The sequence below is a fragment of the Sugiyamaella lignohabitans genome, chromosome A (assembly GCF_001640025.1).
Source record: "Sugiyamaella lignohabitans strain CBS 10342 chromosome A, complete sequence".
NCBI lineage: Eukaryota > Fungi > Ascomycota > Dipodascomycetes > Dipodascales > Trichomonascaceae > Sugiyamaella > Sugiyamaella lignohabitans.
The window spans coordinates 2005683-2023116 of record NC_031672.1 but is presented as its reverse complement, the minus strand read 5'-3'; the positions used below and the strand labels follow the sequence as shown (position 1 = coordinate 2023116).

General features: G+C 44.9%; 4 protein-coding genes across 4 annotated transcripts; 2 read left to right on the top strand and 2 right to left on the bottom strand.

The window, feature by feature from the left end:
• Window positions 1–19: 19 nt before the first annotated feature.
• On the bottom strand, window positions 20–1879 carry ERC1 (Erc1p; the record flags this gene model as incomplete). Its single annotated transcript, XM_018882577.1, has 1 exon — window positions 20–1879. One exon carries the CDS (start codon window positions 1877–1879, stop codon window positions 20–22), a length of 1860 nt encoding a protein of 619 aa, XP_018734852.1.
• A 6308-nt stretch (window positions 1880–8187) lies between these two features.
• ROD1 (Rod1p) lies at window positions 8188–10131 on the top strand (the record flags this gene model as incomplete). The annotated part of the gene is made up of 1 exon (XM_018882576.1): window positions 8188–10131. The coding sequence occupies one exon, from the start codon at window positions 8188–8190 to the stop codon at window positions 10129–10131; it is 1944 nt and encodes a 647-aa protein (XP_018734851.1).
• Window positions 10132–12074: 1943 nt separating this feature from the next.
• On the top strand, window positions 12075–15038 carry RAD4 (Rad4p; the record flags this gene model as incomplete). Its single annotated transcript, XM_018882575.1, has 1 exon — window positions 12075–15038. The coding sequence occupies one exon, from the start codon at window positions 12075–12077 to the stop codon at window positions 15036–15038; it is 2964 nt and encodes a 987-aa protein (XP_018734850.1).
• A 220-nt stretch (window positions 15039–15258) lies between these two features.
• Window positions 15259–15882, bottom strand: AWJ20_623 (uncharacterized protein; the record flags this gene model as incomplete). The annotated part of the gene is made up of 1 exon (XM_018882574.1): window positions 15259–15882. The coding sequence occupies one exon, from the start codon at window positions 15880–15882 to the stop codon at window positions 15259–15261; it is 624 nt and encodes a 207-aa protein (XP_018734849.1).
• Between the last annotated feature and the right edge of the window lie 1552 nt (window positions 15883–17434).

The window sequence follows — 17434 nt, the reverse complement described above, 5'->3', positions numbered from 1 at the left end:
AATATAACAAACGAGGTGATCAGGCCATGATTCGCTCCTCACGGGTGCGCTCACGGGCGTCGTCGACTATCTTGTCCCAGTCAGCGATGCCAATGAAGTAGGTCTCGCCGATGGAAATGCAAATCAGGCCGACAGTGACACCGGTCCAGAGGCCGTACAGTTCCCAGTCGAGTGTGAAGGCGAGGTAGAATGCCAATGGGAGGGCGATAACGTAGTAGAAGAAGAGGTTGAGGTATCCGCCAAGATGTTGCATTCCCTGGCCTCTGAGAACACCGCCAGCAACAGCTCCAGCAGCGTCAAACAATTGCATAAAGGCACAGATAGGGAAAACTTTGGCAACGAGCTCAATGACTTCCTCATCGCTGCTGAAAAGTCCTCCTACTTCGTATCTGAAAGTGTAGAGGACAATTCCGTTAAAAATGGCAATCAGATATGAAGCGCCAATGGCAACGTTACCGGCGATTTTGGCAGACGGACCAAGAGTGGCACCGATGAAATTGGCTACTCGGGTCGAACAGGCAATCGAAACTGCGAAGGGGATCTGGTAAGAGAGAGATGTCAGGGTCGAAAGAACAGACTGCGCAGCAAGAGAGGTGGTTCCAAAGTAAGAGGAAGCAAGAGTCAAGACTTCAAAAGCAAGGAATTCTGCTTCTACCATGATGACACCAGGAATAGCTAACTTGAGCATGGGTCCCCAGTTAGCAAAAGCCTCCATGGAGAATCCGTTCCAGCACTTCTTTCCATCAATGAAGTAGACATAACAGAAGAGCAGAGTGGCCATGAGCCAATCAGTAGTGGCCACAGCTACAGCAGCACCCTTAAATCCCATACCAATAGTCTCGTTCCATACCAAAACGTAGTTAAGAACAACGTTAATAGGAGCACAGATGAGCAATACAATAGTACTGGCATGGAAAATGCCTTGAGCTTGTACGAATCTCTTACCGCATTCAAATAGAATGTATCCTGGCACACCAAAGACAATAATTCTCAAATATTGCACAGCCAGAACAGCCAGGTCTTTTTCGGGGACAATTGCAGCAATAAGGGTATCAGCAGTACACCAGAGAAGAGCGACAGGAATAAACAGAACCATAATCATAAGAACACACTTTTGAAAGTAGACACCAACTAAAAACAGGTTTCCAGCACCGTAAGCTTGAGAACAGAGGGTATCCAAACAAGTAGCCAGACCCTGGATCATGGCGAAACCGGTGATACTGGCAGTCATAGAAGCCAATGACACGGCACCCAGTTCGGTCTTACCAAGGTGACCAACTGAGAAAATAGATGCAACAACAAGTGAATATTGTAACGAAAATGTAACAATCAAGGGAGCAGCATTCACAGCCAGAACTGAGATCTCCCGTCTAACTGTAGTATTAACAAGGCCATTATTCACCGCCTCGTCCCAAGCCTTGTTAGTATCACGGACCTCTTCACCAGCCTCGTCGATTGCTTCATTGGTGACTGGGAAAATAGGTCCAGTAACTGAACCTTTTCTAGACTTGTTGACTGTATATTGAATGTTATTGTCCAACAACAAAGCCTGTTGCTCTCTGGCGAGAGAAGTGGCCTCGCTAGCAGATAACACCACTTCATCCTCGTCCATCACGTTGTTATCATCAGTCAAAAACGAGTGATTAGTAGATGGTGACTGGCTTCTCAAAAATGCATCAGCGAAACCTTGTCTGCCAACTGAACCACTGACAAGAGACGGTCGTTTGGTGGAGCTGGAAAATGCTCTATTGGCAGGAACATCGATAAAATATGGTTGAGGACGAAGAGTCGAACCAGAACCAGACCCAGACCCAGAAGCCGAACCAGAACCAGAACCTGAAGCAGTGGCTCCTAATAATGGAGACCTTTCTGTAGACATGTTTAACAAATACTCTTTAAATATAATTACCGAAAGAAAAAACCAGAGTTAAATGATGACGATTATGTGGGGACAAACTAAGCCAAGGCGACCTGAAAAAATTAAAGTTCGATGCTTATCGTAGTAAAAAGGAGATTAGACAATTAAGATGCAAATTGCCCTACCCATATATAATACTATAACCAAACCAGTTAGAGATTTAACGTAAATGAAGGACCCAGCAACAACAAAAAAATTCCATTAAGGAAAGCAGAGTGTTTTTAAACAGAACCAACACAACACCAGCAAAGGGTTAAAAAAACAGCTGAAAATTAATTTTTCAATGGAACCTCACTTTTATACAGATTCAATAAACAATAACCGATAGGTTGCATATAGACCATACAAACCAGCCACTTACAGCAGACCCAATCCAGGCAATTGTGTCTGCCTCGAACAAGACAAAAAATTCCACTGCGTCTTGGGTTGCCGATTAAGGCCTGTTTCCGCTAGCCTGTTAGAATTTTCCGCATAATCTTGCATACACACTGAAGAAAAACTGCACCTCGCTGCCGATAGCTTCCTAATGTAGGAAGTGTATCCGTTCAATCGCACTCGTCGCCTCGGAGAGCTCTGCTACACACCGGAAAATTCTGGAGAATCTCCAATCCGTCGCCAGAAGGTGCCCAAAATGGCACTCCTGTTCGAGGTGCCGCTGGGCTACAACGGTTTCACTGGAAACTGTGGGGTCTGGTTGTGCCTCCGGCGGCTGGGGCGCTGCCCCAGACCCCGTTATGCTCGCTTCGCGAGCGACTGAGAACCTGTGTAGCCCGTCAGTGAAATTAATGGGGACAATATATTGACCAGGGGATCTGGAACGGGACTTGACCTGTTCAAGGGTGCGATTGCAAGATCAATGGTCTAGTACCATAAGCCAGAGCACGAGATTGAATCACACGTTAGAACCCGGAGTCAGGACAATAAATCAGGTCTAATTTCAAGCTTATGGTCAATGCACTGGTCGCAGATAAAGCACACTGATGCCTACCTCGTGCCTACTGGTGCGAGTCAACTTCAGCGTGGGGGTCTTGACGTCCCTTAGTGGAGAAAAATCAGAGCCAGCCAGCCGTTCCTCATTCGTTACCCCTGAATCGGTAGCGAGCTGGCTCTCAACTCTATGTGAAACTGTGGAGACAATCGATCGAACTCGGCGGTAATTTGGGTATAAAGTATGTAGAATGTGACTGGAGTCCATAGTTTAGTCAGTTGATCTCAGTAACCAACTGACCCTCGCATGTATTCAAGACCGAGACTACTCGTCTCTTTATAGGTCTGTTTGGCCCTTATCGAGAGCTCTCGGACGATACCGTTGAAGCCTGCCAAATCAGTCTTATCTCTCTGACACTGGCAGCTAGCCTGACTACCAATTCAAGACCGATAAGACTCCCTCTACCGATAACCACTGGCAGGGTCTGGCTGTCACCTGCCGAAGTGGGAACCCGTAAGTGCATACAGTATCCGGTCTGCCACCGGTGGCTGGGGCGCTGCCCCAGACCCCGTTGTGGTCGCTTCGCGACCCGCTACCCTCCCGCTGCCAAAACCCTCCTCCCTCAATCTGAAACCCGACGCTCGACTCGAGCGAAGCGAGAGGAGCCGCGGGGTCTGGGGCGCAGCCCCAGTGTCACGATTCCGGCTTCCCAATAGCTTATCCGTTATCTTCCGACCTCTACCGACTACCTCCGCATGTCAGCCGTCTTCCTGCCTCTCTTCAACATCACTCCAAATGCATACTTCTGCATCTCATGTCGTCTTCGCCGACTTATCTCTCTATAACTTCTCCTTGATAAGTTTCATGTTGACGCTAATGCCGTCTGCTCCACTTCCTTCGTCTCCAGTTTGTCTTGGCTCGTTTCACACTCGCCTCTCCTTGGTCATTTGACCTATGTTTTGTTTCATCTAATAATTTCGCCTCATTCTCTTTTCTTTATTTTCTTCTCAAAGATTCTTTTCTACTTTTTCATCTTGTTCTCAATTATTATATAAAGGGTACTATTTTGCTCTTTCAATTAGTTTTATTCTTTAGATATTAAAACATCTGTTACTAATATTAATCCTTATTCAAAACCTCCTTCAAGTGCGACTACTCCCAGAACTTAACCGACTTTCATACAACTTTATCTCACAGTAAGTGTATATGAATCTTAAAGGTTAACCTGGTTATTCTGATAATTCTTATCTTTAGATAATGGTTTCGCATGCCACATGGATAAAGTATTCCGAATATCTCGGACATGAAACAGCCGTGCATCTTCGGAAGCCTCACCTGACACCCAGCCGCCGGAGGCAAGCATCCACCCCTAAAAGAGGACACGGGAGATGTTACAATTTTGAGTTTGGCAGTCAGGTTTCCGTGGTCTCGATCTTGCATTATGTATGCCAATCGCCACAGGCTAGGGTGTATCGGATTAATTAAATTTTCCGGCTGCTGCGTGACGCGATGGAAAATTTTTTATTTGCAGCAAAGTTATAGTTTAGAAGCAGGGCCAACAAGGACAAGCCCCGAATGGGCATGGCTGGCAGGCGATCCTCATCGCGACAGACCACCAGGGCGCTGACAAATAAAGCACCCGTGAACCGAATTTATCCGGAGTCAGTGCCTCCGGCGGCTGGGGCGCTGCCCCAGACCCCGTGGCTCCTGCTTCGCAGGAGTTTGCTAAGACCGTGGTGGGTGTGGTTTGAGATGTGACGGGACTGGTTTAATTGGAATTGAGGGAGTTGTTTCAGGGCTTAGAGTGACTGAGAAATGGAAGCAGAAGCAATTGAAACGAGCAAGATACGGACGGCGCGGAGCTCAGAAGCTGTAAAAGACGCTTGAGCCGATACTACCCGGCAGGTAGGAACAGAGAACAAGCAGCTATCGCCCAGTAAGTGGCCCATGGAAACGACAGGGGCAATGCAGATTGCCAATTGTACGGCAGCGGGAAGAAGATCACAGTCTCAGGTCCGGTGTTAGTCGCAGTATGAGGCAATGATTCTCAGCAGAAACAGGCAGTGAAGAGCAATAAAGCCAAGCGAGACTTAGTTTGTTTGTTTAATTGCTGGCAGTGGTGCCCGAGCTCCCGAATGATACAGAGAAGACTCAGCACTTCTCAGCACCTCTCACCACAACCACCCCTAGAACAGAACCTGAGAAAAGTGCAATTGCTGGCAAGCCAGCTACCAAACCCCCAAAAAGCTCCGCACAGCGGACCACAACGGGGTCTAGGGCGCAGCCCCAGCCGCCGGAGGCAAAATACCAGACTACCCCTAGCTCCTTGAGGACGACTCGATACAAGTTAAATATCCGAAAGTTGCATCTGAAATTAGCTAGACTTAGTTAGACGCAGGAACGTTTGTTTTTCCAACGGTCGGACGCATATCGCCCTGTTTAGAGACAGGTACGTACGCCACGTTGTACGGTCCGTTCTGAGCCGGCCGAGACCACCCGTGGTGGTGCTTGAGATACGCCAATCGCGATGGCAGTGAGGCACCTCTGACACCAATAGAAACAGAAGGTCTGGCAGAAGAAGAAAAAGGAATAGCATATACAGCCGGAATGTGTCAGGGGCATTTGCATGGCCAAGGAATAAGCTTGGTTCGAAGCCAGTTCCCAGGTTCCAAATGTTGAGCCAGAGCTGAGCCAAAGTTGAGCTAAAGCTAGAAATGGAATCAATGCCTGATCTAGTCAAATCCGAAGCTTGAGTCAAAAGCTTGAGCCTATCGAGGTTACAGATTCAGAAAATAACCGAAACCGACGTCAGCACGTAAGAGCTGACAACGTGGTGCCCTGATCTAACAAAAACAAAAAGGTTGGACATAGTTTTGCCCATCATCTTATCAGTCGATAGTTGAACGAACTATTAGGATTTTGTATTTAATAAATTTTGTTACTAATTATTCATTCATAAGTGCGGTTTTATCCAACTGCGTTTATTATTTTAATTTTTAATTATTATTATTATTATCTACCCGTATTAGCAGTACTGTACTGCGTTGCTGCTGCTGCTGCTGTATTATCTTTCTTGATTTTTTCTTTCATTTCGCTTGTACCTTTTTTCGGCATACACCATTGCTCAGCATAGGTAGTAACAACTGCCTGTGAATAATAATAAAAATTTTTCCGTATGTATATACAATTGCTGCGTATAATCTATATTGATATCATCATCTCATTTTCTTACCATTTATTTTTTATTTATTCATCGGCAAATGCCCTGCCATATTAGGCAATAGCTAACTCCTGCAGGCGTGGAAAAACGTTATCTCTAGATAGAGCAGAAACCACCAGATGTGCATGAGACGTACACGTTCGGAAAATGGTGAGAGGCATTCCGGATCTAGCAGGTCCATCGCAACGGCGCAGTACGATTTATTTTATACTACTATTGTTTGCAGAAGACTGCCAGGCTGCTGTTGCATCATCAGCTAAGCATATTCTTCCCGACGGGAAAAAGCAAACGTCATTAAATCCTCTTACGTGCTAAAAACGTACATTTACATGATAAGCTCAGACTACAGACAGGGTTGATTTTGTCATATATACGGTAGTATTTCGAGGTATTTGTGGTTGCTGTTGTTGTAGCTTTTCTGTATTTTTGATTTTACAGGTTTTCTATATTTCTGAGTGCTCCTATTTCTGGTATTTTTCAAACTTATTATAGAATTTCAAGGATTTACGATATTTACAGCATAGTGCGCACGTTAGATTCACTGGTATTTTTTCCGGTTACATTCGATCTTTCTTTTCTCACTCTTTCACAACATAAACAGAAGTGTCGCCTGTCGTACCTGGTTTCTTGTTCTTTCTCTTCTCATTGCCTCGACAATACTTGCTTCCATCGCTTTTAATAGCAGTACAGAGCACACATTCGCAGCGCTAACATTGTTATCGAACCGAAGCTCACACAATATCTATATATAGATAGTTCACGAGTACGACGAAGTACACAGGATCATTTGCTAGAGTAAGTTACATTTATAGCTAGCTACTGGTGCTACTATATTCTGCGAGATTTGCTAGATTCTGCTATATTGCGCTATATTATATTCAGGACCAGAGTTACCATTGCACCAGTCACCCGTAATACCAAGTCGACTACACTAAAAATAATAATCACGACATCAGCCAGAGTACCAGAATAACCACAGCGACTGACACAACCGACACAACCGACAGCACCTTTTAGGTTCACATCCGAGCCATTAAATTCACAGTCAGCAAGCAGAGTAGTAGCAGCAGCAACAGTCAGTCTGATCCTAGGGTTGTGCTAACAGTTTAGTAGCGCATATACATATTATACGCAGGAAATCCGATCCACGGAAAAGAAGGTTCCGTTACTGATTGTCTCATCTGCACCCTATCAATACGCAAATTCTGCACACTGAGAATAATAGACAATCACTGACGTGCAGAAAAATTTAGTAGGGAACGTGGACTCACTGATAAACCAGCAACGCCTCGAACAATTTTTTTGTTTCGTAACCAACTTCACACGACTAATTTGGACAGTCATTTTAGAGTCACCTCCTAGCGTGCTAGTCACAGCATTCAAGTGCCAATCACGACTTGGCAGTCATTCGACTCACAGTAAACTGACCGCTTAGATTTCCTTTCTCATCATACTGAGATCCTCGGCTATCCAGATAGACCCCCACTTATTAGCATATTCGGAGATATTATACGAACTGCATCAGCCCGATCTCGAGCCCGCCCGATAAGACCTAAGTCCGGCAATTGATAAAAAAGTCACCAGTTCTCGGTTTCTCCGGTCACAAAATTCACTTCACGCCGGCCAAGCTGAAAACCCAGCTGTCTGAACCCCTATTGGCGACCATCGCACACTCCGCCAGGCTGACCACTGTCAAACCTTAATAGTCACCATGGTTCTGCTGCGAAGTCAAAGCAGCTTTCTCACGCTGTTCGACATCCGGTAAGTTCACTTGACCTTCTGAGGGGTGCCCTGTGCCTCCGGCGGCTGGGGCTGCGCCCCAGACCCCGTAGCTCCTGCTTCGCAGGAGATTGCTAGGAATCGTATACGCTCGACTCGAGCGAAGCGAGAGGAGCCGGGGGGTCTGGGGCGCAGCCCCAGCAGTCGGAGGCAACACCAGTCTCGCTCGTGGGCCCATGATCTAACAGAAACAGAATTAAGTCCACTGAGAGGAATGTGATTGTTCTCAGGGGGTCTCCGGAGGACGCAGCGTCGGTGCTGCTGTCTGGATCAGTGGTGTTTTCGATTAATGATTCTATTTCGATCCGTAAGATCACTCTTAGACTTACGGGTACTTTGAAGATGAACTGGATCGATGGAGCGATGGGAAGAGGCACTATCAGCAAACCAGTCAGATATGAGGCTGTACTGTTTGATCACGAGTGGGATAATCTGGAAAACGGCGGTGGTGGCCTTTCGAGGTCTAGAAACGGCTCGAGTGTTTCACTTTCGTCGAGTTTTGGTGCTAGTGGTAGTGCTGGAGGCAGCGGAAGCGGAAGTGGAAGTGCGGGTATTGGTAGTCATGGTCCTGGTAGCGGTGGTACTAATACTCCTAGCAATAATAACGCTAAAACACTGTCTGCCGGTAACCACGAACTGCCGTTCGAAATGGTCATCCCAGGAGATACTCCAGAATCAATTGAAGGGTTAGAAGGAGCTCAGATGGTTTATAGATTAGTGGCAGTGGTTGAGAGAGGCCGATTCCAGAATAATCTCGTGGCAAGAAAACATATCAGAATTGTGCGAACTATCGGTTCCGATAACTTCGAGTTATCGCAGACTGTGTCTATTTCAAACACCTGGCCCAGTAAGATCGATTATACTATAGAGATCCCATCGAAGGCAGTTGCAGTGGGATCCAGTTTCCCCGTCAATTTCACACTTGTTCCGATGCTCAAGGGACTGAAACTAGGTAACATTAAAGCTCAGCTTGTCGAGTTTGTTACTCTAGCTACACCAAGTGGCAGTACTAGTAGTTCTGAAAAAATTCGTCATGAGTTAGTGATTCCTGCACCGGAAGGTGGTTTAGAAGGACAAGATTCATGGGAAGTTAACGAGATGATTCAACTGCCTACGAGTTTATCCAAATGTACTCAGGACTGCGTGGTCGGCCAATACATTAAGGTTGCTCATAAAATTAAGTTTGCTGTATGCTTGGTTAACCCGGATGGGCATGTGTCTGAGCTGCGAGCATCTCTTCCTATTTATCTTTTCATCTCTCCCAACGTCCCTATTTCGTCACTTGATCCTACCATTTTACAGATTCCTGGCAGTTCCAGACAGCCCGAAGAGGAAATTTTGTTTTCAAATGCCAGTAGTCGTGAAGCTAGTAGTACTGCTCTTAACAGTTTAGATGGTGGTGCTCCTCCTAACTATGAAGATCATGTTTATGACAGACTATGGAATGGTATTCCTACTCCTAGTTTAGAGAGTCCAGAAGGGAGTGTTGCTTCGACTCCAAGATTACGGTCTCGTCGTAACTCTTTGGATCATGACCATCTTATGATGACTGCATTAGATCCTGCTCAACGTTCTCAATTAGCAGCGGGTCTTCGTGCTTTGGAGTTACAGCAACAAGCCAGCAGTGGTTCTCAGACTCCTGGTGTGGGTACTAATCACTCGTCTGCCAGTCAGAGCGGTGATAATTCTCGAACTCCATCTGGTGCGAACACCCCTCATTTTGGTCCTAGTGATTACTTCAGTCATGGCTCGCATTTCAGTCCCGAAATATCTCATTTGTCACGAGTTGGCACTCCTGTTCTTACCCCTAGGACACCTGATATCGATATTAATCTGCTGTCCAAGGTGCCGAGTTATTCGACTGCTGTGAGAGATGGTAATGCCAGCGATGGAGAGTGGGCTCCTGATTATGAGCCTGGTAATGGCCCTTCGTCAACCTCACCTCCATTGACAATGCCAAGTTTAGCACACCTGTCGTCTACTCCTGGAAACTCGCTGCGTCGTGGTATTGGCTCTGCGGGAAGCTCGCATGTCAACTCACATTCTTCTAGCTCACTCGCTCTGAATACCCTGGCTCACGGACACCACAGTGGAAGTCATAGTGCTAGTCATAGTGGTAATCATACTGGTCATCACAGCTCTAATGGGTCTGGTAATATAAGTCGCAGCTCATCATCAACTGGTCTCAGTTTCATGCACAGAAATGGAAGTTCACGATCTCTCTTTGACGAGGCATCTCGACTTATCAGACTCACTTCTTCTGATAAGGCTGCTAAGAGGTCTTGAGTTGTCCCCATACATTTTTTATTATCATCTTTTTATTTTTAATGTGACGAAATAACTATTTATTATTAATATATCTTAGTAGAGTAATTCTAGCATTGGCGATTGCGGAGAAGGTATTGTGGGTTGATGTGGAGCATATCTTATCAGTGTGAGTATCGCTATGAATATTGCTACCAGGGGTATGAATGAGATTTCTTGTTCTTTAAAGACCAGGAGGAAGGAGGCAAAGCTAAAGATTATAAGGTGCGATATTTTTCTTTGACTGTAAATCCAGAAGATTAGAAGTGACAGAAAGATCACTTTCAGGCCCACGTATCGGGCCATTGAAAATAACTGCATAAACCAAGCCAACCCCTTTCCAAATCTAGCGAAGTGAGATTCTACTTCTAACTCAAACTCTCTCTGGGAGGCTCGCAGATTGTCTAGGCTGAGTTTAGCACTTTCTATTTCCTGTGAAGTTAGAATGGCAACGTTTGAGCAGGCACCAACTTACGACTTGCAGATTTTTAGAACTCTTCTCAGAGTCAGTTAAATAGCATGTGAGATCTAATTGTCGCTGGAAGTTGTCTATAGCCAAATCTTGCATCTTGTTTTGGACAGACGCCATCTCTTTTGACGACTGCTGGATCTGTTCTGGTTAGGATTTTTCTGTATCTCCCCCCAAACTATACTTCAGACATACACTGAAAAGATTTTCTTGCAGTTCTTTTAACTGCCAAAGGGCATCTCTTGAAATCGTTTCCCAGGATTCTTGGAGCATATCAGCAATTTCTCTTAGTTGATCCATGGTACGACGTAGGTCTTGCACCTGGCTGCCTTGATGGTCTATCTCGCTATAAGCATTATAAATATCATTGAAGAGATGTGTGTATATATTTGTAAGGTTTTTGTGTAACCTTATTGTAGACAATCTTTCATAACTACTCTGGTTCTCAAGACAAATCATACTGATGAGCTTATAATTTCCACTATACGTCGTCCACCATTGTGGTTTAGACTCCAGCTCGTTAGTGCACACATCTAACCTATTTTCCGACAACCCATTGGCTAAACAATTATCAGGATAGTCAACTCCAGATGCTTGAAATTCACACAGTGATAACCTTATTGCATAGGACACACGCTCACTGGATGTCAGAGTGTCTACTACACATGAAGGAAGCAGGTCACTCAATGCAGCTTGGACACATGTCGATGATGGTGATAGCAAGTCCAGTGCTTGTATAGTTGGGTACGTAAGACTGTCAAACTTCTCACAATGTATAAGGACTAATAGAAATAGCACGAACTGAAACCAGAGAATGAATATTGAAATTTTTGAAACTATCATTGGTTGTTTAAATAATTATTATCCTGGTTTTTTAGCGACCTGTATTCTTTACCAGTAGATGCAGGGGGGATCGAATTTGGCAAGATGGTTGTAGATCATGCAATAGATCAAGAGTCTTGTAATTGATGCGACATGACCAGTCATCTCCAGTCTCTTCCTGCAGGTGCCGCGACATGACCAGATCTCGCCAGTTTCTTCCTTTTAGATTAAAATTCAAAAAGAACTAGAACTATTTTCATTTAAAGACCAGATCTAGATTAAATTAAAAAATAAATATAATGTGAATCTTTTCTTCCTGGGATTTCACTAGCAATTATGGTTTCTAGTTGTATTTTTCCCCACCTAAAAATTTACCCGACTGATGAATAATCACTAAGAAGCTGTCAAACTAATTGAGAACTCATACAAAATTCGTTAATCTCGTCTTCTATTCGATCTATTTGTGTCAAATTTATTTCGACCTGCTCAGATAAATATATTCAGGCAATCGACGTCATGTCCCATCTCACGTGATAATTAATTTATTTCAAGACCCTGGATCTGCATTACCATTCGCCTCCATGGCACTGTTTTGCAAGTTCATGGCCAGCTATGTTAGCAGGACTCAGATAGCATGAAGAGGTCAAAGGGAAAGGCTCCGGTAAGGCCCAAAGGGTCGAATCTTTCCAGGCTTGGGCCTCAATCGGTACTAAGTAGTGTGCCAAAGGGATATCTTGCTATGATGAAAGATATCCAAACCGAAGTTAAAAGCATTGACGACAGTAGGCCAGTAAAAAAAAGAAAGCGTCAAAGAGACCAAGTAGGGGATCGGGTCGATTTGGATTCAGCTAATGACTCTGAAGTAGTATACATCTCCTCGGATTCTTTAGAAGACCCAGACGAACGGCATCCGACATCAGAAACGCAGAAACATTACTACACAAATTCGATCCAACTGATCGAAGGTAATCAGGATGATGATGAAGATGAAGATGAAGATGAAGAAGAAGAATTTGAGTGGGACGATGTAAATCTTTTGAATGCTGATACGGGAGTAGCAGACACAGCAGAAATAAACTCCAATGGTGGCGATGCGAATAATTCTGTCGTAGGCACGTCAAAGGAAGCAAGTTCGACTCAAGGAATTACCATATCCTTGAATGCCAAAGAAACCAAGTTAACTTCGAAAAGTCGCAAAGTACATCATTTGACAAAAGAGGAAAAAGCTGACAGAATTTTGATTCATAAACTCCAGCTTATCTGCCTCCTACACCACAACTCTCTCCGTAATCACTGGTGCAATGATTTTCTCCTTCATAGGGACTTCAAAAGGGTATTAAGTAATAATATTCTACAGGAGCTATTTCCACCAGACCATTTATCTCCCACTTTAAAAACTCGAAAATTTCTAGACGGGCTACGCCATGCTTGTAAGGCATGGAGTAACAGTTTCCGTATCACACACAAGGGGTTGAGAATGCTCGGCTGGGATGAAATATTTAACAAGTCTCGACTGATTGAGAGCCGAATGGGTATAGAAAAATTTAGAAGGCAATTGACTAGATTTAGAGGGTCTAGTGATTTATCCGCTCAAGGATTTTGTGCTCTTTTGAGATCAGTGGATGTGGATGCCAGGCTTGTCTGCTCCCTTCAACCACTGGATTTTACATCTAATACACCTATGGAAGAGTCAGCAGAATCGTCAGATAAGGATACCTCTCGAGCTGGAAGTCCTAGTTCCAGGCACCCCTCGACATTTCATCAGGGCAGTGCTTACCCCATTTATTGGGTAGAGGCATGGGATCCAGCCAGCTCAAGGTGGGTATCGGTAGATCCAACAGTAACACAATCGGTGGAAGTTGTTCGAGGAAGGTCAAAACTGGAACCTGCTTTGTCAGACCCATACAACTCTCTCCGATATGTCATTGCATTTGAACGCGATGGCACTGCTCGCGATGTGACAAGACGTTATGCCTATCAATACAACTCCAAAACGAGGAAAAAGCGAATAACAAATACCGAATCAGGTGCGGTATGGTGGGAGCGAGTTATGCGATACTTTACACCTCGTCAGCTGGACCCAAGAGCTATCGCTGAAATTGCGGAACTTAAAAAACGGGAAGCATCCGAAGGACTACCAACGAATATACAGGACTTCAAGGGTCATCCTATATATGTTTTGGAACAACACTTGCGTCAAAATGAGGTTCTCGACCCGAAAGTTCCTTGTGGGACACTAGCCTTGAAACACACCAAGAAAATCCAAAGAGGATCTTTTGAAGCGTATGTGGGTGGAAAAACATGTCCTGTTTATCATAGGAAGCATGTTAAAATAGTTCGTTCAGCCCAATCCTGGTATAGACTTGGTCGTGTAGTCAAAGCTGGCAGTCAGCCTCTTAAACATACAAAAGCCAGGAAGAGTCTCAGCTCTAAATATAGCGATACAGAAGATGCAGGTGAAGAGGAGGCAAATGTCGGAATGTATTCACTTGATCAGACCACCAAGTACGTACCTCCACCAATTGTAGATGGGAAAGTGCCGAGAAATGCATTTCGCAACATCGACGTTTACGTGCCATCTATGATACCAGAGGGAGGCCGACATTTAAGGTATCCCAATATTAACTTGGCGGCTAAAATCCTTGGGGTTGACTATGCTGATGCTGTTTGCGGGTTTGACTTTGCTCGTAGAAAAATGAATCCGAGAATCGAGGGGATAGTCATTGCAGCCGAGTTTGAAGAAGCTGTAATGGAAGTCTATAACCATCTGGTGTATGAGAAGGAAGAAGAGGATAAAAAGGTAGTTGAAGCCAAAGCATTGCTGAGATGGAAGCGGTACCTGATTGCATTACAGATAAAGAGCAGGTTGAATAGAGTCCACGGAAAGTTAGAAGAAGAGTCGATACCAAAGGCCGATGGTAGTGGATCTGATAGCGATGTCGTTGTTTCAGAAGTAAACACCACACCGGCGCCAAAAGGTAGATTTGACCTATCCGATATTGATGTCGAGAAGCTTCTTGCTACTGGGAGGCTTGCCCCTGCAAGCTCATCGGTAGACAATGAGAGCAGTAATGAATTTTCATTTACTGTATTACATCAGTTAGATGGCAATAATATTGAAAGTGCAATTGTGGTGTCTAGCCGGGAAAACTCAGTTGAAGCGGAACCAACTTCTCACGTACGTTCCACAAATATGGTCAGTCGCTCGAACGGTGAGGTTGTCAGCGCTTCTGAAACTCAACAGCTGGAAGATGACACTGAAACTCAGCCAGTAACTGAAATACCTCAGAATGCTGAGCGACTTTCAGATTCCCCCAAATCCACGAATTTTTACAATGGTGGTGTACAGGATGCCAAGTTTTCAACATCTAACCAGTTTTCAATGGCAACTGTTGCTGACGAAACACAGTTGACAGAAGAGACTCAACTGACGTCTTTGGTAGAAACACAGATTACTGAGGAGACTCAACAGACATCTTTTGTAGAAACACAGGATCTGACCAAAAGCGACGACGACAGCAGTGGAGGGTTCATGGCCGAGTCAATGAGCGAGTCCGAGCTTCTCGCTGAACTAGACGAGGAAATGGACTCGTCCTGACAGCCAGACATGTATTTATAGTCTATTTTATTTATTCAATTTATGATGTACAATATCAAGAAAAAATGCATTTAATTAGCTAATTAGTGTATAAAGTGTTAATAAATATAAACAATCATCCTAGCATGATCGTAACAGACCACCGCGAAAGCTCGCGAAGCGAGCACAACGGGGTCTGGGGCAGCGCCCCAGCTGCCAGAGGCAAAAAAAAACCCCCCAGCTATCTCCCGAACTTCTTTCGTCTCTTCTCTTCGGCGCGGCGTTGCAGTTCCTGCTCCTCCATGTCGTCCTCTCTCCTTCCGTAGATGGCACTGCGTTGCTCCTCAGCAAACACCTGTGATCCACTGGCCTCCATATCCGACAAATCGTCTTCGTCCGAATAATATTGTCTCTTGCGTCCTTTGTTGAAAATGCTCCAGATCTCGTCGCGGTCGTATCCCACGTCTCTAGACCGGGCCTCCTCTTCTTCGTCGTCCACGATAAACCCATCGTCGTCGCTTTCATCATAATCGTCCTGTCGTCTGGCTGGTCTCCGTTTTTCTGGGAAACCCTGTTTAGGTCTCTGGCGATGAGCGATGTCAGGACTGCGGTTAGAAGGAGTCAAGCCCAGTCGTGACTGTGAACCGCTCTTAGGTTTGGATGACGGTTTAGGAGACTCACTCTTCGTCATTTTCTTCATACCGATATTCGCAGGTCCCGGTGAGCCCAGTTTCGCCTGAGGAGACTGTGATCTTGGTCCGCTGCCAGCAACACCTCTGGTCAGACCCGCAGGACTGTCATCACGACCCTCTCGTGATCTCGTCGCAGGCGTAGGAGGCGGCTCTTTGCGAACTTTGACTGTCATCTTAAGCTTCTCGCTGTCTATGTTCTCAGCCTCTTTCATAATATCCCGGAAGTTGAGCTGCCGAATCTGTTAGTTTCTGTCTGTTGTGGCATTACCTCCGGCAGCTGGGGCTCCGCCCCAGACCCCGTGGCTCCTCTCGCTTCGCTCGAGTCGTTACGTCTCGGTTGGAGACTTACCTTCTTCTTTGGCTTCGTTTCTACAGGCTCTGGCTGGTAGTTTAATGCATTTCTTGATTGTGTGGGTCCGTTCTTTTTAGCAGCCGGCTTTGTTGATTTGGTCACGCTAGGGGTTTTGGTCGCTTTGGGAGCTGAGGAAGAACTTTTGGTGGGTGTTGGTTTCCTTTTATTGGCATTTTTAGCTGCCTCCTCGGCTTGTCGGGCTGCTTTCAGACGCTGGATCTTGGCCTGCTGCTCAAGCCTCTCTCTTTCAGAAATCTTGAATTGAATGCTACTTGCATTCGATCCATTAGAATTATTGCTTCCAACTGAGGTAGAAAGTTTTCCTACAACCCCAGAGCCCTTGACTTGGGTTATGGTAGATGAGGGTCCACGAGATACAGAGTTGGGAACCCCGTTCTTATCGGACTCGCCCTTAATCATGGCGAACATTTGTGAGAAGCTCATTTTGCCCACTAGAAAATGCTCCCTGACAAAAATCTGCAGAGTTTCAAAGCAGTTTCTATCTAATCTGGTTGATATATAGTAGAAGACAGATGAAGCAAGAAGGTACTACAAAAACCAGTGACAGCTGATTGTTTGTTTTCTTATACCCTCGTTGCCTCTACCTAAGACCCTATTACTAGGAATACCAGGTTCTCTCCGCCACAAGTAGTGTGCTGACGTAGTGTTAAAGATCCCACTAGTTCGATTTGGTTGTATAATAGAAACACAAACTCAGATCAGGTCGAATAACTCCGGATCTGCCAAGCCATCAGAATCTACCACCACCGCCGCATTCCCAAGCGGCTGAGTAATTTGTTACCTCAAACTTCCGGTCTGTTGTTACCTTCCGTCTTTCGAAAATATAGAGTCAATATCGTTCTTTTTAATCTTGGAAGAGTCCATTCTTTCATTCTGAATAAAATGATATGTATACAAAAAGAAAAAACTGTCACTGCTTGATTCATCTCCATGGTCAATTGTCAATCGTGTGTGTATCTATCAAGTATATTGCAGCTCCTGCTCACAGGAAGCATTTGGTCAACTCAAAATACAGGATAAGAATTATTTGGATAATTATTTGATATTTGTAGAAATATGCTCTTGGTCAGATCGACCAGCACCAGAAATAGACAAGATAGACAGGGTTACCCCTGTAAACGCTAAATTGGTTTAGACTCGGTGTGCATATGCGCTGTAAGCATCTATCTGCAAATTCATTGGATATGAGGTCGACAATCCATGCAAGGGTCCGTCTATCAAACATGCAGAAAGCGGGCCAACATTCTTAACATATTGCAGGGTAATTTAGAACTTTAACAGGGATTATATAGCCCGAGATAGTTAGGAGGGAGATTTGAGCTTGAAAGTTGAAACTTGAAACTTGGAGGTAT